The sequence below is a fragment of the Phocoena phocoena genome, chromosome 3, assembly GCF_963924675.1.
Source record: "Phocoena phocoena chromosome 3, mPhoPho1.1, whole genome shotgun sequence".
Classification (NCBI taxonomy): Eukaryota; Metazoa; Chordata; class Mammalia; order Artiodactyla; family Phocoenidae; genus Phocoena; species Phocoena phocoena.
Genome location: NC_089221.1, coordinates 102,273,016 through 102,300,918, shown reverse-complemented (window position 1 = coordinate 102,300,918; position 27,903 = coordinate 102,273,016). Strand labels below are relative to the sequence as shown.

At 42.3% G+C, this 27,903-nt stretch overlaps 1 protein-coding gene across 1 annotated transcript in view; it reads right to left on the bottom strand.

The window, feature by feature from the left end:
• Nucleotides 1-1,787: 1,787 nt before the first annotated feature.
• The window catches only part of PRDM6 (PR/SET domain 6), a 99,999-nt gene continuing 73,883 nt past the window's right edge, over nucleotides 1,788-27,903 (bottom strand). Inside the window, exons 6-8 of the mRNA XM_065874390.1 lie at nucleotides 18,113-18,455; nucleotides 9,435-9,611; nucleotides 1,788-2,753 (exon numbers count right to left, since the gene is read on the bottom strand). Of these exons, the coding sequence (XP_065730462.1) occupies nucleotides 2,639-2,753; nucleotides 9,435-9,611; nucleotides 18,113-18,455 (635 nt within the window). The 3' untranslated portion in view covers nucleotides 1,788-2,638. The remainder of the gene's footprint in view (nucleotides 2,754-9,434; nucleotides 9,612-18,112; nucleotides 18,456-27,903) is intronic.

Genomic DNA, 27,903 nt, shown 5'->3' with positions numbered 1-27,903 from the left:
GCATTTGGGACCCAAGCGATGGCGGTACCCGCTTCAGGGCTCCAAGTCAATTGGCAGGTATAGGCCTATCTTACCTGTAGACTGATGGCCAAGGCCAGTCTGCTAGAAGTCAGCAATGGCTCAGCAATGTGAAAATTTTGAATGTCCCCAATTTTCTATTTGTTCAGTAGCAAATATTTTCAGACCAAATTTGGTAGAAAAGACATGCTAAAAGTTGCCCTTACTAATAAAGGAGAAAAAGAGACTTAAATGAGCAGAAGGCTAGAAGAATCTTTCAGTATAGAGGTTACCGCCATATTAAGTGGGACTTTGGGATCAGCTGGCAAAGCCACTAGAGTGGTAGAGACCATTGTTATGGAGACTCTGCCCAGGCGGGGTATCAAGGTTGGAGTGAAGGCTTCTCATACTCGGGTGGGAGCTCATGAGCACAGGGTGGGATGCGCTGTGTAAAACTGTGAAATGAGGCAAAAGGCAGAACTGTTTTTTCTCACTGAAAACAGTATTAGAAACATACAGATGAGTCCCTTATCATTTTGAAAAAGTACAACCAAATGTTTCAACTTGAATAAATGGAGCAGCTTGCTCATCTGGATAGCCAGTCTGTCACTTTCTTGCAGATTTTGGGTTAATATGGCTCCATATTCTCTCCACCCTTCCCAATGGCTCACACTTTTGTCAAACGTCTCTATCACTTAGGGCAAGAAACTATAAAAGCACAACACATTCCAATCTACCGAAGAAAATATTTTCCATCAGAAACAGTTACACAGCAGCACAGATTGCTTACTACTTCCGTGACAAGGAGACAGCAAGAAATGGGGGTAAATCGGAACGACTTCAGATTGGGCAACGGAAGTCAGAATTAGCCAAATTCCTCTGCGAGACATTATTTTGAGACATATATCAATAAGTTACAAACACAATTAGTGAGGCCCCGTTTCACTCCATTTTAAATGTGGCAGATGGGTGCTAAGGGATGAGGGAGTGAAATGGAAAGAAGAGGAAGATTTCTGAGGACAAAATACATGATGGTAGATTAAACCAAACCACAGCTATCCTTGCCTTTCAGTGGCCATTCTGTTATGTGTCTCACGTTTTTGCTAAGAGAAGACAATGGCAAGGCTAAAAAGACAAGGAGTTCCTTAACGGGCTGTGTCCTGCTATCAGGTGACCAAGAAATCTACAAACAAGAGATGGCTGCTGGTAAGTACTCTAAACTGTTCAGATTTACACCGGCCATCAAGGTACACTCGGTCTTCGTGATGCTGCTGGGAGTTAATGGCTAATATGCCAGAGCCGTCAGTTCTTCCTGATGTGGGATTATTGTGTGGAATGCGACACAATTTGATTGAGCACCATTGCTAGATTGTCCAAAGGGTAGCTGAAGTGACACCCATTTTCCTGGCACTCAATCAAAGATCAGTGAAACTGTGTACATACTCCTTTCTCTTTCAGTGGATCAGTGTTGAAAGAAGAATATTATCAAGGGCCAGAGGGGATGAGAAGGGAACTCCTCTTGAAAAAATTAGCTGTTCAGAGCGGTCTTTTCTAACCACAACCCTCTCCGTGGCTCCTCCTCTCAAGGTTTCCTTGTCTGGCCTATTTTCACCTATGTTTTGCAGAAATGCCCCACACTCAGGAGGGCCTCCCAGGCTTCCCCTGGAGGTACGAGGAAGGAAGATGAAAGTGCCTAGAATGGTCTTGACAGTGGGGCTTGGCACTGTTTTTGCTCACATATTCAACACTTGCATAGACACAACAAAAAATTACTGGAAGCCTAATACCTCATATTCAGCCTCATACTGAAGAACTTTATTTTCGTGTTTTTTTTTAAGCTAAAATGTTATTGAAAACAAAATTTTCTCACTAGCTGCTTCAGAACAATATACTGTATTATGAAGCTCCGTACATTTTAAATGTTTTTGAAATCTTGACAGGACACTGTTAAGTCCCCGCTTTTTATTTCCCCTTGAATTTTGAATTTTAAACCATCTTCTTCCACTTCCAGGTTCTTCTGCATCAAGACCAGGCTGCTGGATGGAAGGAGCTGTGAGAAAAGTGCACGAGAAATAATAAGTGTGGAAAACACAGAAATGGAGCACCCATGGGGCTGAAGATGGCCTGGACTCAGCGAAGGCTCTGGCTCCCGAATCTGTGGTCCCTGCTGGGCAGCCTGAGGCAGGCCAGGCCAATCTGAAACAGCAGGAAGAGGGCTGTACAATGGGTCCCCTTGAATCATGCTACTAAAAAAGGTGCAACGAGAAACAAGTCCCTGTGCATTCTTAGTCACAACCGTGGGCAGAAGAACCCATCCGATTCCTCCCTTTGGTATTAAATAACAGTTTAAAAAAGCTTTTTAGAAACAAAGCAAATACACGGTGGGACTGGAAATGTGAGCCATCCCAGGTTAGTTGTCCACTGAAATGAGTCTCATCCCTAGTCATAAATAAATAATCTCTCTCCTGGTCTGACTTCCACGCCAGGATCAATATCTCTTAACATCTTACTTATTTTATTACTGCTTTTGGTTTTCCGGGACTGATTGAAAGTTGCTCAGAGGAAATCTTTGGTTTTGCTTAAGTGTCCGTGACATTTAATCATGACTTTCCTTGAAGTTTAATTCCAACCAGTCAATCAGTTAATCCACTTCGATTGATTCTGGGCTCTCGGTTATTGGCTTGCACTCATTGGGCATCCGCTGGTGTCGGCTCAGCTGGGTGGCCTGCGTGAAGCTCCTCTCACACCTCTCGCACCTGGTGGAGGCAAGAGAGAAAATTGAGACCAGGGAGCAGGGCCTGCAGGTTGATGGACTTCCTCTCATCCTGCCTAATCAGAACAGACACTCCAAAGTGGCTTCAGATTTTACCGGCTCAAGAGGTTTAATTGGTGGCTCCTTCCAAGGCCTGGATGCCTGAGATGGGACAAAGCCCGGCTGATGCAGAACAGAGGGATCTGTCAATAGGCAGAGGGAAGGTGATTTCTCCAGAGAGCCCTGTCCTGCTGCAGCTCTGATCACTGTCAGTTCAAATAGATAAAGAACAAAAAGAGATTTTTAGGAGTGAGCCATCAAAGCAGCAGCTTGTCTGCAGTTTTCTGCTCCGTATCCCCAAAGAGAAATTGATGACAAATAGAATTTCACCTGCTGCTAATTTAAAATCGGGACTTCTACTCCCCTCAGCACAGCAGCCAGAGAGCCATCATCTTTGAATTTGGAAACTGGAAGAAGCAGTGCATTAGTTTTCAGTGACTGTGGCGGGTGGGTGTGGGTGACCGCTTTTGGGCAAAAGCTAGAGTATCACAGCTCCACCCAAGTTAGGGTTAAAAAATGTTTGCATTGGGATAGGGGACTCAGAAAAACCCGAAATCAACCAATGTTTGTGTGCTTCAAATTCACCTCTACAAGGTACAGCAGGAAGAATGTACACGTGGGCCGTAATTAAGGGTTGGTGTGTCTGATAAGGAGAACACTGGCATCGCACTTCAGGAATATCTCCTCCCCTCCTTAACTTAAAAAAAATGCTAACCTAGAGACCCTGGGCCTAAGCCATCTTCCCTGCAACACACACCGACTAGCTTGATGGCTACACAACCTTCAAAACACACACACACACACACACACACGCGCGCACACTGCTGCAGCAAGCTGGGCACGGACAGTGGCTTCCCTGTCACTATTCCACTTGTCTGGGCTGCCTGGAGCACTGGCCGAGCACCCACTGGGGCACAGCAGCCCCCTCAGCGCTCCCCCTAATGTCCTCTCCTGAAACCTTAAAAGGAAAAGATACTCAGGAGAGCTGCAGACAGTCGTTCTTCTTTTAAATAATGCAACCTTCGGTCTCAGGTCCCTGCACTAGTAGGGCTGTGGTAAAGCCATCAGAAGAAAATCCACACACGCCCAATCACTTGCCACGTGCCCCACTACCCGGTAGGCAGCCCTGTCTTTTTCCTTTTGAGTAAATTACACAAAGTGCCTTGCCAGGGAAATAATTACCTATAAAAATAAAACACATCTATCCCTACTAGGGAGTCTTGCATATGTTTTATCGTTGGGAGGCTGGAGCTTGACTATCACGCTTGGATTTTTCAGGGCTCCTGCACCAGCTGAATGTGTCAGCATGAGGAAGTTGTGTTTCTTCAATTGTCTTTCGGGGGATATTTTTAGCAGCCTGTTCCACTGTTAAAAACTGCACTGTGATCTTGACAAATGTATAATGTCAGCTTTAATGTATCAGCCCTATCAGCTCAATGAAAATAACTCAGAAGTATTGATCAGCTAATGATTTTTGGTGTATTCATTAACATCCATGGGCAGCTCATCCCCTCTCCAGAGCTCCTGAAGTGCTGATGACATGCTAGTGAATTGCTGATTGTTTATTAGAAAACTGATTAGTTACTAAATTAGTGTGTCAAAATATACTACCTTTCACTGCTTGACAAACTTTCAAATTATTATATTCCTTTTTTTAAATTTTGAAGCTCTAGAATCAATTTCAAGGAGAGCAGAATAGTTTCAAAAATTGTAAGTTATGACTAGTTACCGAGGTTATGTTTTTGCACCTCTGATCTTGTGTATCAGAATATAAAGAATTCAGAAGTGGGAGGTGTAGTGCTTCACACAAGGCAAATGTGTATGTCTATATGTAATATTAAACACCCAGATTGGGCAGAGACCGTAAGAGGGGAGTTAACATTTTTCTCCTGTGTTTGCCTAACTGCCTCAGAGATATTTACACTCATGGAACCATTTGTTGTCATAGTCAGGAAATTTACTAAGTCTATAGGGCTCTCCTGAGATCATCACTGAAAAATCATCTCTAGGGCCATCTGCTCACCAAGTGTGAGTAAAAACACGTGCAGATGTGTAGAAAATTACCTTAACTTAGATCCTTTCCCTAGGAATTTCCCCTTCCTGAGGAAAGTGGGCTACTAGAAATAATACCCATGTGTGTTGGTAATTATAAGAATGTAATTTGTATAATGAAGGATGTAAAGAGAACTTGACGTAAAAATATTTTTAAATAAGGGGAGAGCCTCAGTTTTATGTTCATCATCTTTAATTTCAGAACAAAAATCCCTTCACAAATTATTTTCACGGCTTAATGGAACACATCAGAAGGACAGACTCAACGCAAATGCTTAGGTTCTGGCGGGTCAGAGTTGGACTTCAGCTGTGTTGGCACGGAATTAACCCTGAACTACAATCCCAGCCAAGTGACTGGTCATGGGCACCTCCGAGCCTGGATTTCATGTGGTTTAGCAGAATAAGAAAGAAAGAAAGATGCGGGTAATGATCCAGGAGACTAAAACTGCTCTGGCACACAGGGTCTTCCTCTCAGTGCTGACGTCACAGCCTTTAAGGAAACATTGCAGGAACAGTGAAGTGGAAAGCCATCCAAATATTTCAGCGAAGAGAAATTCCCCAACTTTCTGCCAGTGTGGGCATCTTAATGAGACTTGAGTTCCTTTTAGATTTGAGATCATCCTTTACTTAATGTGATAGTTGACTGGCTCACAGGTACAGAGGGAGCTTAACAATCGTCATCTGAAACTGACAGATGTGCAAAACGATGTCAAGTTCTGTTCACAGAAAACCTACAGGAAGCTTTATTTCTGGTCCTCTATGGCCTGTCATCAAATATCTCCCGAATGAAACCAAATTGCTTCGTACGTATGATGTGCTTAATGCATTTTACTGATGTGTTTTTTTTGGTTTGCTTTGATTTTGCCTAGATCTTGCTAAAATATCAGATGCTCTTTGGAAAATCCTTTGATTATTTTTTATACTGAGCCAAACTGTCTTCACTTAAGGCACAAACTTAGTGGTATTTCCCCTGCTTCTAATGAAGAGGAAGAAAAGAAACTCTCCTATGGAAAGTCCTGGTCTTCCCAGGCACAAAAGCCAGGCATCAAGCAGCTCACATGGATCCTGGGCAGAGCGGCCTCTCTGAGATGTTGAGAGATTATGTTTAGTAACAGAGAAGGAGAAGGGGTTCTCACTGTAAAGAGTAAGTTTGAGACTGACAACTTCCTTCCTGCCCTCCTTCCTTCTTTCCTCTTTTCGATAAAGTGCTTGGCAATTGCTGTGAGATGAAATGATGTCTTGAATTTGTTCCTTGTTCTCCACGACTTCCAGCCTCACAGTACAAACGGAAAGTACAAACTTCAATATGATCCTTTGATATGTGCTTTTCCTATGATCTCCTTCACCTTATAAATGCTGCATCCACAGCCTAGGTTAGCTGCTGATAAGCCCATGATCTACCTAGAGCATGGGGGATGGAGTCTTTCAGTGGCATTTCAGCCAATCAGATTGTGAGACAAAGCCTGGAGTGAAACTCTCATCTCTTACTGCCAAATCTTCTCCAGGCTTCTTGTATGGCAATAATCTTGATCTGCCTTGAAAAATGACTTTTCAGCAGAAGATTTTAGAAGCTAGAAAAGGCTCTCCCCTGTTGTGGCCTGGCCCCTAACAATCTTGCAAAGGCCTCCCAGGCCCTGGGTGGGTAGGACAATTTGGGGACTGAGCCATTTGGGGCATGGGTTGTGTATCTTTACAAGATTCTTTTCTTTCTTTGCAACATTGTTTCAGCCAATACCCATTAGTTGAAGTAGTAAAATTAACCATTGTGGCAAAATCCATTTTATTGACTAATCTGCAATAAACTTTTTTTGAATGTTTGCTTTATAGGCTTGTAAAGGGATATCCTCATAATATTTACAAATGTCCATGGGATGGATATCCATGAGCTATGGTTGGAAGATTCCCAAAATTCCCTTGGGGTAGTTCAATCCTGAATGATCTGGTTGTATACACTGAAGGATTTAGCTTTCCATTTCCTAGAAGACGTTTAAATTTTGCACTTATAAAATACACGTACACTCAGTTCTCCCCTGGCAATATGTTTAACATTTTATAAATTTAAAAAAACAAACTCTACAGCATATGGCTATCTTAATATGAAAAGAAGCAGGAGGAACTAAAACAGGCACAGTGAATCTAATCCAACCAACTCTGGTGTTTCCTTTTTTGTTTTTCCAGATGAAATCAGGTTATGGTCCCCAAAAATACTGTGAGAAAGGAAAAACATACAAGGACTAAAGCCCTTCAAATATTAATCTGATGAATTAAAATTAAGTTAAAATGGCACCTCTATTGGAAACAGGACAAAAACAGGATATTAAGGGAAAAAAACTGACTGGAGTCAACAAGGTTATACTTAAGTAACACCTTAACACTAATAGAAATCTATTTCCCATGCTGACCCTGAAACCTCTTCAATTAATTACTAAAATCTATTTACACAGCAACAAGATAGAAATCAATCTGATCCCTGGCACTGTCTCCATCTGGCCACCCTCTCTAATATAAGGGGCCAGGAGGATTGTCAGTCCTCCTGCGTCTCTGCTTTTGAAGAGCTCTCTTGCTCAAAGGCACAGGGAATGTGCCATTGTCATCTTCTACATCTAGAACAGTGGTGAAACCAGAATCTGTGAACCCCCGAGGGCCTAGGGGAAATGACAAAGCCCACTGTGCAGACACAGACACCTGCCACAGGGAACTCGAGGACTGTGCTAACCTACCTGGCCCTTAAGGGTAGATTTTAAAAAAGGGCCCCTTGGGGCTATGGCAGCCCCAGAGGGCACAGCTTGGCTGGCGTAGTGCAGGTTGGATTTTTAGACCCCATCCAGTGCCCTCAGCCAGATGCCTTTATGCAGTAAATAAGCCCCACCTGTGTACACAGACAAAAATTAAAACTTTTCACTATTAATTAATATCATAAATTAAACCTCAATGGAAAACAGTTAAGAGTAATGAATAAAGGTAACTAATTCATGGGGAGGTGGGTAAAGATGACAGCCTTTTATGAGCCTCTCCCTCTCCTGGCAGACACCAAGGCAGGCAGGACCCAGACCAGCAGGACTCTGCCACCCCAAGCTGAGCCCAGTCTCAGGCCAAGCACCATGGCAACTGCATGCTACGCCAGCAGGTCCAGAGGGAAAAGCATGGGTAATGAGACTCTGGGAAGACTCCTTGGCTGAGACCAAGAAAGGGGATTCACCTCCTACTGCCTGAATCATTTCCTTTCTTGCTTGATCTTGTCCTACAGAAGGTAAATAGGCTGTTCATCCATGCCCTTTTCATGTTCCTCCTTAATCAAGGAAAGTCATTATGGCAAATGAGGAAAGAGAGATATAAGAGAGTTGAACAAAAAAGAGTCTATCACACAGACAGTAAAATCTGCTCTGAGATGACCAACCACTCACCCAACCTGGCTCACCCTCCCAAGCCTTTCCATGTCCCACATGGGCTACCAGAAAGCCTCCTTTCCTTTGTATGTCTGCAAAACTCCTACTCATCATTCAAAACACATCTTAAACATCATCTTCTCCAGATAGCACTGATTACTCCACTTTCGTGCTACCCCAAAACACTGTATATACATGCCTTATTGTTTTTCACTTTTGCACCCTTCACCCTAGGTGGTAATACTTGCTTATTAATTGGGCTTCCCCATAAACTATGAGGTCTTCAAAGACTAGGGGGCTGAGTTTCATTCAGCTTTATATCTCTTGTGCCTAGCAGGGTGCCTAGTACAAAAGAAGGTGTTCAATAAATATTTGCTGAATGAATGAACACATATATACATGAATGAATGAATGAATGAGCGAGTGAATGAAGAGACCATCTTGCAGGATTCAGATGTCCACCGTTTTCATGACTGTGCTATATCTAGAAACATAGTCTCTCGCTCAGGTGCCCTTACCTTGCCAAAGCCCTTGGAATTCCGTTCTCTTTCCACATTCCCTGAATCCTCAAGGACTCAGACATGCCCTATGTTTGGTTTGTTTTTCTTTTTTTGCATTAACATGATAAGTCTGAGATCCAAAGGGCACGCTGAAAAGCTACCAATTGGCTGCTATAATAGATTCAAACCCCCTTAACAAATATAAAAGAGGAGGAAATCCTTCATCAGAATCCTAAAGGGTTCAGATTTCCCAAGAGACGATTCATTCAGCTGTCCTCGATTGTGGCCACCTCGCTGATGGTCAGGGGACTTGCTTGCTGATGGCCAGAGATGGTATTCTGCATGTCTCCTAGCTCAAATTCTAGAAGCACAGACCCTCAGAAACCAGAAAGAATCTTAAAGTTACTTACTCCTACTTCCTGATTTTACTGGTGAGAGAACAGACCACGAAGAACGTCTCATGTCCAATGTTGCACAGCTCAACCCAGGATCAGTGTATAAATTTCCTGACTTCATTTCCCCAGTATCGACCACTAAACAAGCAGGGCCTTTTGCAGACTGGACACTGACTTTCTAAAACAGCTTTCTCCACCAGTTGGCTGAGCCAGGCAGTGCTGGGCCACCTTGTCTGCCGGCTCTCAGGAAAGGCTCAGAGAAAGAAGGGATACGGTGCGAGCCGCTACTTACTTGAAGGGCTTTTCTCCAGTGTGGGTTCGGATGTGGTTGTTGAGCGTGGTGGCCCCAGCAAAGGCACGACCACAGTAGCCACATTTGAAAGGCCGGTCACTGGAGTGAGTGACCACGTGGTTCCTCAGTTCTGAAGGCTGGGAAAAGGACTGGGAGCAGTGGCCGCACTGGTATGGTCTGAAACAAATGAAGACACTGCCTGGTCATTACGTTCTATGTCAGTCAGCAGACGTTAGCAACACGAGGCAAGGGCCAAAACGTTCTGGTGACGTTCTCTCAGTTTCTGTAACAAAGCATAGCACTGGGGCTGCTAGGTTCTCATGGCTATACTTGTTGCCACACGAACAAAATTAACAGAGCTGATGAGAGCCGTTCACTCCCCAAAGAATATTCCTTTCCGGTATTAGCCATACCATTTCAAGAACTCCTATTTCTTGTTTGGAGCCCCACCCCCAGGCAAATATTGGAGCGTTGAGAGTACAGACTTGATGAGGCACTATAGTACAAGAGAAGATATGGAATTGTCTCTCGTAATTCTGGGGCACTTTAACTTTTCAAAGTGCTTTAACATCAATGATCTAGTTTAATCTTTACAATAATCCTCTCAGGGAAAGCGGATGTTATGATCTCTGTCAGTTCAGAAAAGTGAGGATAAACTGTCCTCAAAGGAAATAAGCTCTTGATACCAAGGTCACACTAGGGTGACTCTGGACCTTATTCTAAGTCCCAGGTAAAGATGCAGGCAAGTCAGCAAGCTGCATGTGTGTTTTAATAGATACTAGACTGTCCTGGGGTCTGTCTATAGCACACCCCCAACTTGGGGTTGTGTGATAGTGCACAGGCCAACACAGGCGTGCACCCAGATTTGTTTCTTTGTAAAAGAAATCCTGACTTCTACTTACTCTCTCCCCGCCCCGACCTAAACTGATATTTATCCACTGGGTCTTTTTTCGTGAACTTCGGCTCCCCAGTTTAATCTGGTAGCAAGCAATGATTTATAGCAGCACAGAAATGACAGGATGTCACTATGCTTGCAGGAGGACTGGGATGCAAAAGCAAATGGAAGGAAGTTGTGACAAATACCTGATAATTAGCAAGATTATCAGAGCGCATTCTTTTCAGCTCATGAGAAAGAAATCAATTTTTGGTTTTCATAAAATAAATTAAAATTCTGTCTTCTCTACAGAAGTTCTTCTGCTTACTTAAGCAGAATCTGGTGAGTGATATAAAACCTGGGGAGTTTTCCCTATTCGAGGCTATTTCATATCATTCCTTGACAGGGCTCTAATTTGTTTATCAAAAGTTTTCTTGAGAAAATTAATAATCTGTCATGAGCGATATCAACAGAGCTCAGGAAGCCTTGGTTTGTGGCTCAGAAATTTCTGGCTGCGTTTAGAAAGCCAATGGCAAAAGCAGACTTAATTGCTCTACCTTTAGCAAATGCATAAGCTCCAATGACCAGAAACCAAAATGAAGGGCTAGGAAACAATGGTGACCGAGCATGTACAACAATTCAATTACATGCAAAATAAAGTGTACCCTCTCATTTGTCAAGTGAAGTGCTTAATTGTGGCTACTTGCCTCACTGAACACAAATACGATTATTTTACCAGGCTTCAGCGCACTGAGCACTGATTGTAGAATTTTTTAGCTTGATTAATAGTCTGGGATTGGTCAATAACTCAATACTATACAATTTTAATTACTTACATTTAGAAATCTATCTAACTGCTCTCAAACAAGTTTCAAAGAAATGTATATAAGAGTCCTTGGTAAGGAGTTTATCAAACTTGACAAATTGCACATGCATTTAATTACAATCATGAAATAAAGCTTTGAAGCCATTAAAATCATATGTAGATGAAAATATCCTTTTGTCAAATTTATTCTTTGTAGTAACCATTAACCTTAAAGGAGTCCTCAAGAAATCATTCTCTCAGGGGTGAATTTTTTAAACGTATTGAAGATTATAAACAAAATAATACATGAATATATGCTATATCCACTGACAATTGATTTTTCTAATAGTGAAGGACCATTAACATTTAGTAGCCTCTGGTTATCTATTTTTAATAGCTATCACAATAAACAATTAGCCACTAAATAAAACCAATTAATCTTTTTTTTCTGACTCTGCTGTCAAAAGTTGGGGTGATTTATTTCCTATAGTCCGAAGTCATTCCATCCTTTTTATGCTAATAGTTAAGGTGGCAAAGATTTACACACAGAAGAGATGACCATAGAGAGGCTTTTGCTGAATTCTTATATCAAGGTAACACCAATCAAAGGCAAATCAGATTATAAAACATCACCTTGGCCAGTACCAGCCTGAGCGGTATTTGCTAGGTATCCCGTGACAGCTTTTAAAACTTTGCAGAATTCAGCTGACTGAATGGAACAACCTCTAATGGGCGAGATGGGAGAGGTGAGTCCTGCTTTAGCCTCTGACCCCAATTAGCTGTGGGACTTGACAAGTCGCCCAACATCCTTGACTCTCCATCTCCTCATCTCTCTGGTAAGCAGGATGGACTGAAGCAGATGCCCTCTCGCATCCCATCATGTTCTGCTCCTGCTTTCAGATAATCAACAAGCACGTGCCACCTAAGGATCTGTCCAAGACATGGCCTCACAGTAGACAGCATCGACAATGTGACCTCCATCCTCCATCGTACGTACCAACCAGTGCCCTGCAGGGAGAGCTTTCCACGGTTTTGTGTGTCTAGTCATGCTAACTAGAATACAGACCATTTAAACTTACTTGGTAAACAGTTGAGAACTCAGAGCAAGAAGAAAATCTAGTACCAAAATACAGGACCCAACTTTAGTTGATCTCATAAAACAAAGTGATATCCCTTTAATCCTGGTACCTTAAAGAGTAAGATTTTAGAGCATATGGTCATATTCACTGTCGCAGAAACTGATCTCATGCAGAATTTAGAACTAAAATGTGTACTCTATTTGCCACTGTGTTAACAGATTCCCTCTCTCAGCCTAGAAATATATGGGAAGTTAGGCCTCAGAAAATATAGACAAGATACTTCTTTCCCTAGATTTTCAACATTTCCTAAAAATGAATAAAAGGAAATGCTCAAAAAGTAATTTTAACATTAATTGTATCCTAGAGTTCATCTAAGGGCATAGGAATACATTCAAGACAGAATGAAATCTTCAAACCCAAGAGCGGGGCTTACTTAGAAAACATCATCATCACCATAGAATCTCAGACATCATAACTTCTTTTGGGACAACTGACCACAGGATTTAAGACTCTGTATGGATGTTTTTAGTAGCACACCCTGACTCCTCACCTCTTAGGTTACAGCTAAAGGGCTTTGGGGGCACAGAATCAGTTGCCATTACTCAGCTTTTTATTGTGATGACTAACATTCCCATTAACTTTTCAAGGTCTGGTCAAAGGGTCAATACTGTGGTGGGGGAGTGGCAGGTACAAACTACTGGATGTGAGATAGGCTCCAGGATGCATTGTACAACATGGGGAATAGAGCCAATATTTTGTAATAACTGTAAATGGAGTGTAACCTTTAAAAATTGGATATTAAAAGAAAAGACTCATAGAATAAAGGGTGGGGTTTGAAAAGTTCTACAAATACTAAAGGGATAAAAAAGTGAAAAAATAAAATATCATCATCAACCAAAAAAAAATTAAAAAGTAAGCCTTAATTTCTTAAACTTTTGGATACAATCAATTTCAAATCCCAAGTTCTGCTCCCTTTGATGTGTCATACCAGAAGCAGCCCAGGAGGACTGGCATAGTCAAGTGCTATGTTCAGCTTCACTCTTTGTAGGATCTCATGTCATTCAGCAGCTGAATGGGACTCTCCTTTCTAAAGCACTTTGATTCTTTCCAAGTCATCATACACATACAGCATTATATTATTCTCAAAACAAATGCAATGAGCATTCTTCACAAAGAGATAACATTTCATAACCAGTAAAAACTTTTGGCGGGGTTTTTTTTTTGTTTGTTTTGTTTTTAACGCTACTTGAGACATCTAGCAGTGCTGTCAATGACGGAAGTGTTCTATAACTACACTATCCAATATGGGAACCACTAGCCACAAGCAGCTACTGAGCACTGGACATGCGGCTAGGGTGACTGAGAAACTGAAGTATTATTTTACTTAACTTTGACTAATTTAAATTTAAATAGCCTTGTGTGGCTTGTTCCAACACAGAAATATCAAGCTTCACAAAAAACTAAAACGTGCTCTGTCCTCAACAACGAAATATCTAAAAAACAGACAAAGCCTGTGTCGATTTAGTTAGCGTATATCAATGCCAGTAGATTTTTAAGCAAAAAGAAAGCAGCAAGACAATTTTGTATGTCCCCTGGCATTCTCTGTAACTGGTGGCTCCTCTGCTAAAGATGACTCCAGTAAAATGTGCAATTCATTTACTCTGAGTCTGTAATTGGTTTGTTGTACACATAGGAAAAGGATGAAACATTTAACAAAATTAAGTGTGGTTTGGTTTAAAATATTATTAATCCTTCTTTGATTTTTCTTTCATGGCATGAAAGCCTCCAGGACAAAAGTTGTTCAGTTGGGCCCACAACTGAACAACAAGCAAGGAATGTCTCCTTGCTCCCCATCAGTCAAGCCCAAGTGCACATCTCCCGAGACTTCACACAGGGCGTTACTTAGGTCCACTGCTAGCTGTGTGGAGTGAGAAAAGAACTAAGCTCTATGTAAGGAGAAAAAGATTTCAGGAAAGTGGCTCAAGTATGCAGCCGAAACACTGGGAGAACATGGAAAGAAGGTAACCTTCACACTTGGGGGAGGGGGAAACAATGGAACACGAGAACACTGACACATTCCAAAGAAACTATTATGGTGATGGATTATCTCCAGGCTCCTCCCACCAAACAGCTCCTTCTAGAGTTATCTTCCCCTCTGGTACCACCACACCCAATTATAAACAAGGATACTCAAAACATAAATGTGAACGGCTGACAGTATGCCCAGGAGGCTAAAGGCAAACCTTCCCCAGGTAGCACAATCAGAAAGGAAAGGAAAAGGATGCAAAATAAAGATAAGCACTAAAAAGACATTCTGCAGAAAATAAAAGAGAACATATTCATCAGAAAATAATCCACTATGATTGAAGGCATTGCTTACCCCTTTCTGGACTGCCCCCGCCCCCAAATGGGACTGTTGAGAGTTTCTGTAGCAGAAAAACAGAAGAGAAAAGGGATTTCTAATTCCTGTTTCAGGCACAAGTCAGTCAAGCTGCCCTGGCCCAAGTAATAAGCTTATGCCAAACCTCAAATGTTTATGAGGTCCCTAAGTCCCTAGTCCTTAGTCTAGATCTAGGTTAATCTAGATTCCGACAGCTTCTTCCCTTTGAATTCACTCAGGAAAGATAAAGTCAGTAGCTTGAGAAAAAAGAAGAAGAGACTTTTGGTTTTGTATGTTTAATATTAACAGAATAAAATCAAGAAATAACGATTCTGTGCCTCCTGGGCTCTCATACGGGTATATTTTTATCTTTAATGCTAATTCCTACTTTGAAAGGTCAAATGGAATTTTTTTCTGCGTTCAATGTAAATAACATGGTAGTGAAAAATGGTAATGCTGACAACCCAGGGTATCCTCGGATCTCCTTCCTTTATATCAAGGCATAGACTTACTGATGGTCCCTCACATGAAAAAGCTCACAAATAAAGACACACACAGTCTCTTTCATGAAGGTTCAAATGTCTTGGGTTTCATGGCCAAATACTCAGTGTGCTGAGTGAAAAATCTTTTGGACCTAAGATTCGGGGGCCTGTTTCAAATTTGGACGTGTTTGAAACTCTAACCTGTTTACTTTCTGACTTTGTCTTCTGTGTCTCCCTTTCTTGCCTCTAGTTCTAGCAAGATTTTCCTAGCAAAATAAAACGTTTGAGTTTTTCAAATAGAAGGGAAATGGTTTCTGACTGGCAGGTTCCAAGCTTTTTCACTGTATATGGCTGAATAGGCACAAGCCGCCAAAGACTAAAAGCCTCCGAATTTATGGAGTCAATCACTAAAGTAAATATGTATATTCAGCAGTTGTAAGTCTCCACATGGATAATAAGAGGAATGACTCCAAATTTCACAACCGTGCACAAACTGATGTTCCATTTTAGTGCTGCATGTTTCTCCTCTTTAGCAATTCACCTGTGTGGTCAAGAATTAGGGAAAGTATCTCGTACTTCAAAACTTGCCGGTACCAGGAGAGCATGCTAGGTTCTAGAACACCATACAGAACCTATATGCTAAAAGCAAATTATGTAACTCAATGAAGTTATGTATCTCAATGAAACTAGTGGGTCAAAGAGACTGGGCATCTCTATTTCCCTTATCTCCAGCAATCAACTCAGATGTGATGGAGTAATTCAAGCATCTCCCCATTACTAGTAAGAAACATTGTACTTTCTTACTTTGCCTATAAAGGGACTAATTCTTTGAACTCATAATTCTTAGTTTTAACTTATTCATGAATGACGGTGAATCATACCACCTCTTAAGTCTTCACCAACAAAGCACAGGGAAGAGAGAAGTAGGAACCCACTGCTTTAATAATGTGATTCCACCCTGGTGATCTACCTGAATATCAAGCACATTACTTCACCTCATCTGGGAACCTGGCCAAACAACACCTGGGTATCTGCATCAAATAAGCCCACCAGGGTCTCGCACTGGATGGGAGTCTCAAGCCACTTGGATTTTTGCCAGTAACTCTAGATTAGCTTGGAATCAGCGATGACCTAACAGTCTCTCGTGGAAGTCTATTTTGTACATGTTAAGGTTTCTAATTTGTAGGGTACTTTTCTGACAGATTACATAGATGCTTTATAAATTCTGACATTATTATTTGACAGGACAGACTTCATAGGGACTTAAACCATAATCCACATACAGTTTTCGAAGTGTAACTGGGGTCAGACAAAATAGTCTGTTTTGCTAACTTTCTGTTTGCCAAGACATATTTTCATTGTTTTATATGACATTCAGCATGAAACTGTATCATACCTAAAGCTAAGCTTTCTGTTACTGTATCCAGAAACTTTCAACTATCATTTCATCTTACCTTGTATGTTCAGTTACTATGACCACAATGAACCTGTGCAAGTAACAGATCCATACACCTAAACTCATTCAATTCAAAAAGCAAGTTTATAATAACAAGATTTTAATGCATTTTTATATTTAAAAAAATAAAATGCTTTGCAAACTCTGAATAGATATATCTTGAGGCTATCTGTATACTTGCAAGGAAAGCAGACTTTAAAAAAAAAAAACCCTGTTGGAGTAAGGAAAACATTTTCAAAACTTTTGTGTCCCTTCTAAAGCCAGTAGTACTAAGATATGCAGAAGTCTGTGGATATTTTCACCAGGCAACTCTCCTATTGAAGGTAAAAGATTATAAAGACACAACCGCCTTAACAGCTGTAATACAAATGCTTCAACATCAATCAGTCACAGCAATGCTTGATGCCAAGCAAGTAGTTTCTAGAATGGCACAAATAAAAATATATACACATGTAAATGTGCACATGTACCCTAAAATGGATCATTATTATTTCTGAAAAGATTCACCCCCTCTCCACCACACGTCTATCCTCCCTGCCTGCTTGGGTTTGAGTACACTGTCGTATCCTGCAGAGCTGGGAGGGGAGAGTTGGGTGTATATCATAAGGCAAGGAGAGCTGAGTGGCTTAAGGTTAATCAGTGGCCAAATTAAGAAAATAATTCCGGAGTCCTGCTTTCGAGTCTCCTATCCTACTTCCAAAATTTACTTTCTGCTTTTATATTCAAAATATTCTTAGATATTTGGGGTTTAATCAAATTTTCATAGGATGTGAAGGGGAGATAAAACACTGTCCTTTCTTATTGAATTAATTTGATTTTTGTCTTTTGCACTCCCAGCTATCAAGACTGTCGAATAAACCAGTTTTGACTCATAAATAATAGTTCCATTATATCTACTGTGCCACTCGTCAGAGTACCTGAAATTTTAATTCACTTGTTCAGCTAAATTTCATCCTCAGTTCATGGCCATAAAATTCTTTATTGACAAACTTTCAAAGCAACTTTGACTCTGAGGTATCTAGTCAACATTTTTCTTCTGTGTGGATATTAGTTTATTGAATAAGTGGCATCTGTTTTCCTCCACATCACTAGCAGAGTAGGTATTTCCTTTTGACAGCTTTGCAGGATTTATGGGTTTGCATGCTCTGAAGAAAAATAGTACTAAGCAAAAAATTCCAATTCATTACCTCTTAGGACTTAATTAAGTTCATACCCACGGCACACTGGAGGTGAACCCTGAGACGACTGAACAGCAGCAGAGTGGCCAGCTATATTATCTTTGGAAGACAGAGAGGATTCTAATTATCCTGACCTCATTTTTCCATCTATGATATTCATCAATGTGCCTTCTATTTTGCCTCCCGTTAGACCTGGGCAGAGCTGTTTGGAAAGCGACAGCAGATTCCTTTCTGCAGCCACTGTTCATGCAGCCCTTCTACACAATAAAGCCAAAGAGGGGCCCAACATTACTCTCTGACCTTCCAGAATGCAGACCTCTGATCACAGAGTTCTCCCCGAGGTGTGACTGGAGGAGGCGACAGGAAGGCAAGCAGTGAGTCTCAGAAGCAAACACAGCCGGCGAGCAATGAGAGGTGGGGTTACCTGTCGGGGTTCTGCGTGCACACGTGCATCTGTAACAGGATCCTCTGTGTGAAAGTCTTAAAGCACTGCCCGCACTTCCAAAGATGCCAGTCACTGAACTCCGAGTGGAGCTGGCTGGTGGAGGTCGGGCTTGCAAGGACTCGCTGGTTTTTCACGTTGATTTGATTAAATCCTGATTCCATGGGCCCAGACTTATCCAGGAGGGAGAAGTTCCTGCCGCACGGAGTCTGCGGGAAGACGACGGAGCGCTGCTGGGCGGCGGGGGAGAGTTTGCTGCTCTTGTTGAAGGGCTGCAGGGGGTCCTGTCTGCACATGGCTTCCATGACCGTCGAGGGGACATTTACTGGGAGAACAGCAAGGGGTTGAGAAGATCAGTTTTATTAGCCCTTCAAATAAGCATGATAACACACACTTCTAAAAAATTCCTATAAGTCAACAGTTTAAAAATTGGTTTTTCTGGACTCAGAATGGACATAGAGCAGACAATTTGATTTAAGGGGATAAGCACAATTTACACAAATGAACTCATTCAATGCCTATATTTATTAAGCACCTATTTTCTGCTCGAGATTTTTCATACATGGTCTTTGCCCTCACAGAGCTCACTTACGACTTGAGATAAAAAGACTCCATAATGAGGCTCCACACTGCAGCCTAGTTTTGGGGGTTCTCAGATGGTAGGTACAGCAAGAGACAGGGAGAGAAAGGTGGGGCTCCCCAGAGAGGGTGGCCTTGAGCAGAGAAGGTAGATTCAAGCCTTCAGGATTTCAGGCCTTCCATCCAACCCTGCCAGCACAAAACAGGTTTTCAAGAAAAACTGGCTGAAGAGATGAAGGCGACCCTATGAAAGACGCCTGGAGACAGAAGTCTGGCACGCTGGTGGGATGGCACGGGAATCGAGCTGACCGAGCACAGCGTGGGCTTTCGGGGGGCAGATCTCAGAGGGCCTTTAATGTCCAAATAAATAAACAGAAGACTTCAGGCCTAGGAAATAGACACTGACTGTTTCTGACCAGAGGAACAGCAAGAAAAGAATTAGTGTTCACGAAGGGCCCAAGTGAGGCACGATGCACAGACAGGGTGCAGTGTGTAAGGTAAGAGTGGGAGGCGACAGAGTACTCAATCTTGGAGCTCGGTGCTTGACACCCGGGCTTTGGAATCAGAAAGATCTATGTTCAAATCCTGACTCTGCCTTTTATCAGCTTGGTGACCTTAGGCAAGTTACGCAATCTCCCTGTGCCTCTGTTTTCTCATCTGTAAAATGAGGACAATGGAAGTAACCATCCTAACAGTAATAGCATTATGGCTTAGAGGTCGAGACAGCCTAAACTTAAACTCCACTATTCACAGCTATCCCTTGGTATCCAATGGGGGTTGGTTCCAGAGCCCTCGCAAATACCAAAATCTGTAGATGCTCGGGTCCCGTATATAAAATGGCACGGTATTTGCATATAATCTACTCATATCCTGCCGGATACTTTAAATCACCTCTAGATTAGTTATAATATCTAATACCACGTAAACGCTACGTAAATAGTTGCCAGCATGCAACAAATTCAAGTTTTGCTTTGTGGCACTTTCTGGAAATTTTTTCCCAAATATTTTCCATCTGTGGTTGGTTGAATTTGCGGATGCAGACCCTTGGATATAGAAGGCTGACTGTAATACCTTTGTGACTGTGGGAAAATATAGAACATCTGAATCCACAATTTAGTCCTTGGTAAAATGTAAAGTGGCTACTGGAAGGATTGGGTGTGATAATGCATAGACAGCAGCTAGTAAATGCTATGGCTGCCACTCGGTAGATGTTGAGCTCTAGGAGCCCTGGCTTCCTTATCTTTAACCCCCCTTTTATGCGGTTTAAATGAGATACTGAAAGTGCTCATCACAGGGCCTACCATCAACAACAGCCACCATTCTTATTCTAGAAGAAGAGCCTGGAATGAAGGAAGATGGATTCAAGTACGGGTGGTGGCAGTGGGAGTGGGGAAAGAATTAAAAGAAACATTTTTGAGGAGGGGACCCTAATATACGTGAAATTTTTCTTTCTTTCTTTTTTTTAAGTTGCCATTGTGTTAATAATATATATCATGTATTTACTGGTCAACCCACAGGTTCAGAGGTAATTAGAACCTAATATGCTTAAAAACCGTTATTCTTTTTTTAAGTAACCACTCTGTCAATAAAATGTATTTCTTGGTATTTCAGAGATCATAGAGATTAAAGGTTACAGGGTGGTCAACAGAGGGAAATTAGAGACCAAAAAGTTTAAAAAGGATGACTGGCAAAAAGGTTAGTGATGGGAAGTAAACTATGGCTGTTGGTCACTAGTTCAAGGCCACGTGGAGGAAATACATGAACTGGGAGCTCTCATTCTTTCCTGACATGGACCATCTCTGAGAGTCCTACGAAGCACGAAGACTCAGGCGTCCTCAACTATAAAAAGAGAGTGGTAGGGGACCGTGACCGCCAGGAGGCTCCACGCTTGAGTGGACAGGTAGACACCACGTGTGGAGGTTAATGGGGTGCCACTAAGGACTCTTCAACTCTGAGTGTTCTACACAATCACATGTATTTGATGAATCCAACAAAAGGAATAGCTCATCCTACAGGGTTCTGTTGGCCTGGTCCGTCCTGTCTTAGGAAGGAGAAATAAAACAAGAGACTCACAGACCAGGGGAGAGCCTAGTTTGTCTAGTTGGCAGTTCTTTACCCTGAATGCATATTAGACTCACAGGGGAGATTTTTTTTTTTTAAATACCAGAATCTCTTGGTAGGGCCTAGGCATCTGCATTTTTTGAAATTCCCCACGTACTTCTAATATACAATCAGAGATGAGAACCACTGATCTAATCCTACCCTCTCTTATTACCAAAAAAAGAAAGAAGGAAAAGAAAATGCTAAAGACCAAGCAGGTCTAATAATTTGCCCATGGTCATACATTCGGTCAAGGATACAGCTAAGCTGGAAGCTTTAGCTTTCTGATTTCCAAGGCACTTTTTTCTGACCACACTCCCATTCTGTGTCTGCTCAGTAGCTGTGTTGCAAAAATAAAAAGGACATTTTATAGCTAGTACAGAGCTCTGTGTGTGTGTATACATATACCCATGCATAAACATATGTTATATATGCACCTATATACACATGTACAGACATATTTATGTATATATTTCGCATATAAAATTTATGTATAATTTCAACTTCTGGGGCAAAGTGTATAACCAATATGAAATGTGTGCACACATTTCAGACTCTCAAAAAATCTTTGTACACAGACTGTGACTTTTAAAATACATATTGAAAGAAAAGGAGAAATGTTTTATGTTTTGGCTCTTTCTTAATTAAAAAAAAAACAAAACAGCAGCATTGTCAGAGATTAGGGTAAAATTCATCTTATTTAGCCTGTTTATAACTAATCCGGAAGAGACAAAGCACAGGGAAACCCGCAAGTCTTCAGGCAACACTAAGCTCTTGCGGGTTGGGAAGGCCAGACTAGCAGGAAGGAAAGCGGGGTGGGGAGACTGTGGAATGAAGATGTCATCAACATGCAAGAGAGCAGGAAAACCAGCCAGAAGCTCACTGCTGGAAAGAGGAATATGATGCCTCTAGGGGAAATCATACAAATAATACTCTAAGTATAGATTATAAATGCTGACTTCTCACTTAAGCTCCTGGAAAGTAACCCAATAAATTCATTTTCAAAAATTGTTAAGGTCACACCACCTTTCTATTAAACAAAAGAATGTGTGGGTCAATGGATTTTTCTAAGTTTAATAATCAATGTCAAAATAGTGATAAAGAAAAGCTTATACCGGTTTGTATAATGATGTGGGAAAAACGGGATCTGAGTTAATGAAAATAATAGCATTTAGGTAATAAGAGTTGGGATGGTTATTCTCTGTCTTCTTTCCTCCTATGGGACACTTCAAGACAAACATACTATGTTTTCAAGATATAGCAGCGACACCTGCACTTATATTCTGCTTTTGGCATGATCTTTTCTTGTACTTGTGAATAAATTCAATCCTGCTGAATGAAATGAGCATATAATTTAGAGAGAGAAAAAAAAAGTAAGGCTAGGAATGGATACGTTTCATGAAAGCAACCATATTTGCTCTTGAAGCTGTCCTGCAGAGCGCCTGCATACTTCCACAGGACCCTAGAGGTCTAGATACAAAGCACAATTTTTTAAGCAGGACTTAAAAGGACACAGAGGATCATTCTTCCTAATACCAGTCTGACTGGCCCAACAAACAAAAGTATTAACAAAACACAGGGAATTATAAGAGGACAAGAAATGAATCGGAAAACACTATGTTATCCCAAGCCATGACAGTCCAGACCACTACAAAAGGCCCAGAAACGACTAAGGCAATTCTCCAAAAGGATGAAGGCGTTTCTACATGAAGACATAATGAGCAAGTACAATCTCTTCAGTCTATTAAGACAAAGGTTAAGGGAAAGAGGGCAAACTTTCAAAGCCCTAAAGGATTTAGTCAGGAAAGAACATAAACTCATCAAATCCTACAAAATTAAACCCCTGAGAGAATGCAATGCAGGATCTATACAACAAAGTCCTACTTTACACCCTCATCCATTCATTCAGTCCACAAATGCGTACAGAGCATCAGTGACAAGCCTGACATTGCTGGCACTGAGGATACAGGGGAACAAGAGAGCCACAGCCCTGGCTTTCAGGCCACGTAAACTGTAGTGACAGAGACAGATATTACACAAATGTCCTTACAGGTAAATATTTACTCAGTTTCATCAAATCTAAACTTCCATTAATTGCAAGCCACACCGTTAATTTTAAGTCACTGATCATTATAACACACTTAGCAAGTTCAGAAAGATTAAAATGTGAAAAATATATGAATTTTAGAATTGACGATATACAGTTGCTACAAGTGTAATAAGTGGTATGACAGAGAAGAAAGGAGGCCAAGAAAATGTCTAACAGGGATGGCTAAACTTCGGGTGGGAATGATGGCTTCCCTGAGGCAGTGACCTTGAACGTGAGTCCTGAAGGGTACACAGCATCAGACAGGTGCAAAGGGAGGAAAAAGGGGATGAGAGGAGATGACACATTGGCAGCTGTGTCACTAAGTCTGAATGGCATGCTGAGATGAGGAGCTCAGGGCATGGAAGGAATGGAAAGCAGACTCATGTGGCCAGAGAACAAGGCAGAGATGGGCTGTAGCTGAGGCTGGAGAAGGTGGCAGCACAATTCCCAATGCCCGTAGCGGCAGGGCACATAGCAGAAATAAGTGCTGGGAAGGAGGTTAATACAACAGAGGACGGTGTGGTCTTCAGCAAACTAAATAGGGCATGGCCAGCATAAAGATGTTTGAATTCGATCTTTTGCAAAACACTATGTGAGCCATACAAAACATGTCTGGAAACTATATGTAGCCCAGGGGCTATCATATTAAAGAACTAGGGATTGATTATAAGAGTAATGGCTAGCCAAAGAAGGGTTTTAAGCTAGGGTATAAGGTTATTAGATTTATGCTTTAAATGCATATGTATCATTAAATGAAAAAGCGAGGTGCAGAACAAAGAATATATAGTATGCTGCTATTTGCATACAAGGGGAGGGGTAGAGTGAGAGCGCCAGAGAAAGAGAGGGAGAATATGCTCAAATGAGAGAATGGGCAAAAAATACATCTGGAAGGACACCTAACAGTGTTTCAACTGATTGCCTTTTGGAAGAAGAATTAATATGCCCATATTACTTTCTGTATTTTGATCTATGGAACCGAACTACCTATTAACAAAACAAGTGAGGGCTTCCCTGGTGGCGCAGTGGTTGGGAGTCCGCCTGCCGATGCAGGGGACACGGGTTCGTGTCCCGGTCCGGGAGGATCCCACATGCCGCGGAGCGGCTGGGCCCGTGAGCCATGGCCGCTGAGCCTGCGCGTCCGGAGCCTGTGCTCTGCAACGGGAGAGGCCACAACAGTGACAGGCCCGTGTACCGCAAAAACAAAAACAAAAACAAAACAAGTGAATAAGCTGAAACAATAAAATCAACAAATCAGTGAATTTTCACTTTGGCTGCTGTGATACTAAAAGGGAAAATGTGACATGCAGGTGGCTACCGCAGGGGTACAGGCCAAAGCTGATGGTGAGGCTGATCGGGAGGTGGCAGCAGAAATGAAAAGAAACTCATTTAAGAATACACAATCAGCAGGGATTTATGAATGATTGGATAGAAGGGGTGAGAAAGAACAAGCGGTCAAGGTTTCTAGAAAGAACAATTGGATGAATGGGAGTGAGAGGTACTGAACTGGGGGAGAGGCAGCTTGCAGGACAGAGTAGGATGGTTTCACTTTACCATGTTTAGTTTGAGACGCCTCTGAGACAGGCAAGTGCAGGTGGGAATTCGACAGGTAGACAAGATCCTGGGGCTCCGGTGAGAGGTCTGGGTTGGCAGTATAAATCTGGGAGCACCTTTCAGCCCTCTACACCCCCAGAAATGGGGGAATGAGGGCCTCAATCCTAAAGCATGGCTGGGATCAAGGAGCCCAAGAGGTCAAATCTCTCATGACAACGGGTTTCCTTGTGTCTTTTGCCACTTCCTTCTGTGAAGGTGTTTTCAGTGGCTGTTGCTTTCTGTTAGAGTCCTGTGCAGATACCAAGACATCCCTCTGGGGTGACTTCTCCTCTGTTTGTTCTAGGACCCTACAGGTTCCTCCATTCTGAGCCAAGTTTTATACTACTTTTTGGCCCAGGGTTTCCACAACTGGCAGGTAAGGCAAAATCCAACCCTGTATCCTCCCATAGCTGGGGCTGGTTTTTTGGAGCATGACATACTGTTTTTTTCACCAATGGCCTATTGGCTTGAGGGTAGCACTTTTCTAGTCCCGTTAAGGGACAAAACAGTGACTTCTGGTTCTTGGATTTATGTGAGGATCCAGTCCCAGCTGCTCACTGTGCACAAGGAGCCTAGAACCGGGCCCCTCCCAACAGCAGTAAGACTGAGCCTAACACCCGCCTAGCCCAGGCTCGCTGCTACGGCCATCTCACATGGCACCTGCGTTAGGTTTGCTGTTGTAGTTTTTGCTACGTGCCTTCTCCTACACGGAGTTCCTTGAGGACGGGGTCTGAGGTTTTGTACCCCATCACAATGCTTCCCACAGGGCCTTGCACACAGATGTTCTCATTGGACTGAACTATACTGTAATCGCCTCAATGTTCATAGGTAGAAGGCTTGAGCGGGGCCTTTCTATCCGGGGCCTAGTTCCTTATTGTTGGTGGGATGGTGGGGTCAGTGCGCCGTGCAGAGGTGCCAATTTTTATTTTCTGCTCATTAAAATCAAAGGAAAAAGGCAGGCCTCTTGCGGGCAGAGTTTACTCCAGTGCAGCGAACCTCTGCGCTGCCATCAAGTGTCACATTCTGCTACCTCAGCTTCACATGCCAAGACAGAAAAAGCAGCAGGAAGACGTGTTTAACATTTATTCCCAGGTTTCTTTTTTCAATTTCCTCTGAAATGAATATGAATACACTATGGTCTTTACACTCTGCAGGAGCTAATCCCCCACTGGAAGCTTTGGGGAACCTCATTCCTTCTTGCGGATACAATCTGTCGACACAGGCGTTCCTTCAGGCTCTTCTGAAAGGCCCATAGTGGACAGAGCTGCGCTCTCTTTGGAGCTCTATTACACTTATAACGATGGGTTGTTTTTTTCTTTAAGAAAATAACATAGGAATTGCTTCCAGAACCCAAGTGCCTGTGTGAAACGCTGCCTTCTCTTTGAGGCAAGGCTGCTTTCAATGGCTCCTCCAGGCAGTGAGCGTGTCCCACTGCTTCGTGGCTGCTGCCAGAGGGGCCAGTGACTGAAGCCTGAACCCGCCCACATGCTCAATAGGAAATGTGTACTTTCGCTGTTGAAAGAACCATGAGAAGAAAATGATATTTTTATAAATGAAAGCGCTTAATAAGTATTATTCACTAAGTAAAATCATATTTTCCTTGAATGTCTTGGACCATGTATCAATTTCATTAACCAAGAAAAAAATCTAGCTGAACTATGTACCCCTTCTAGTAATGGCAACAAAATTCTCAATATGTATCCAGTGAGCATGTATTAATTGTTTACTGTGTGCATAGCACTATAAGGAGGCTCTGTGGAAGCATTTTGTCAAATAAGTCTTTGATCTCAAGAAGCTTCTTTTTAGGGTACCTAATTTATTTTGTGGCTAACTCGGTAGGATATGTCTTCAAACTGCTAATCCCATTGAGATGATTTCAATTACTCAGGGTTGCAGAAGGCTATCTGTTAAATTATCTGTCCATGCCCTTTCACACATTTGTGCTTTTAAATCACACAGTATTTTCTCAGTACAGAATAAGGATCCCTCATTATAAAGCATCCCTAGGTCTCTCCGTGAATCATATGGAATGACAATCCATCTTCGGGTTAGAGTCAGTCATATCTCTCCCCCCACGCCCTCTGATAAAGCTTTCTGCTGGTTTCCTGGGTGGCCAATCACATGACAGATATATGACTTTGAGACAAGAACGGAAATAAAATTCCTGTAATACCCTTAGGGGGGAGGGAGATGGTCACTGCTGAGCATTTTAGTCAATGACTTAATTCCCTTTAAACTTCCCTCCACCCTTGCTTAGAGCTCTGAACTCAACCTATAAGAGCTGCATAGTTTACCTACTGAACCCACAATACTTCGAGGTGCGTTAGCTTTGTGAATTTTCTTCCAAGGATTTCAGGTGCTAAATGATACATAACATGTGCCCCGGGAGAGTTTATTCAATACTCTAATCAGCAACCTCAAGAATGCTTCACACAGGTTGGACAATGGGAGAAAGAAGGCCTCAGAAGCAAAGCACTTGGTGTTGCCAGAAAGTACATTTTTGATGGCACTATCACACTGAAACTGGAGACCAGCTGGTACACTCTTAGACACCATCGTCAGGTGGCTGTGAATGGCACATACAACCCCCAATCCTCCAGCTCAGCCCCTAAATCCCTCTCGTCCATGTAACAGGACATTGCTTCCATCATGAGGTGGAAGCAATGTCGTAGATGTGAGACTTCCACCCGAGAGATCCACGTCAAGGGGAAGAAACACATTCCCTGAGCAGTCATTCCACAGTTCCCATGTCTGACTCATAACTCAGTAAATGGCCATTCCATCCATCCAGCTCCTCAGACCCAAGCCCTGGAGTTATCTTTGACTCCTTTCTCTCACTCAGCATCCAATGTGTCAGCAAATGCTGTTGACTTTACTTTCAAAATATATCAAGAATCCAACCACTTCTCACCACCTCCACCACTTTTACACTGGTCCAAACCACCGTTACCTCCCCCCACTGGATTCCAGCAAGAGCCTCTAACTGGGTCCTGCTCCATCCTCACCCTCACTGTCAGGTCCCCACTCAGTGGCCAGAGTAATCCTGTTACAACTTCAGTCAGATCATATCACTCTTCTGCTCAAAACTCTGCAATACCCCCTTTGTCCAAGGCACACAGAGTAAAAGCCAGGGTCCTGACAGTGACCTCCTGGGCCCTACGAGATCCCTTCCCCCAAATCTAAGGTAACCCCTCCCCACTTCAACCAATACACTCCAACTGACACACCGATGTCAATCTTTGTGATGCTCTTCTGACAGGCCAGTAGCATTTCCATCTTGGGTCTTTACACTTTGAGTCCAGCTGCCTGCAATACTCTGCTCCCAAAGAACACATGGCTTGTTCCTTCATCTCCTTAAGTCTTTGCCCAAAGGCCACCTTCCTAGCAGGGCCCACCCCGATCATCTCTAAAATTG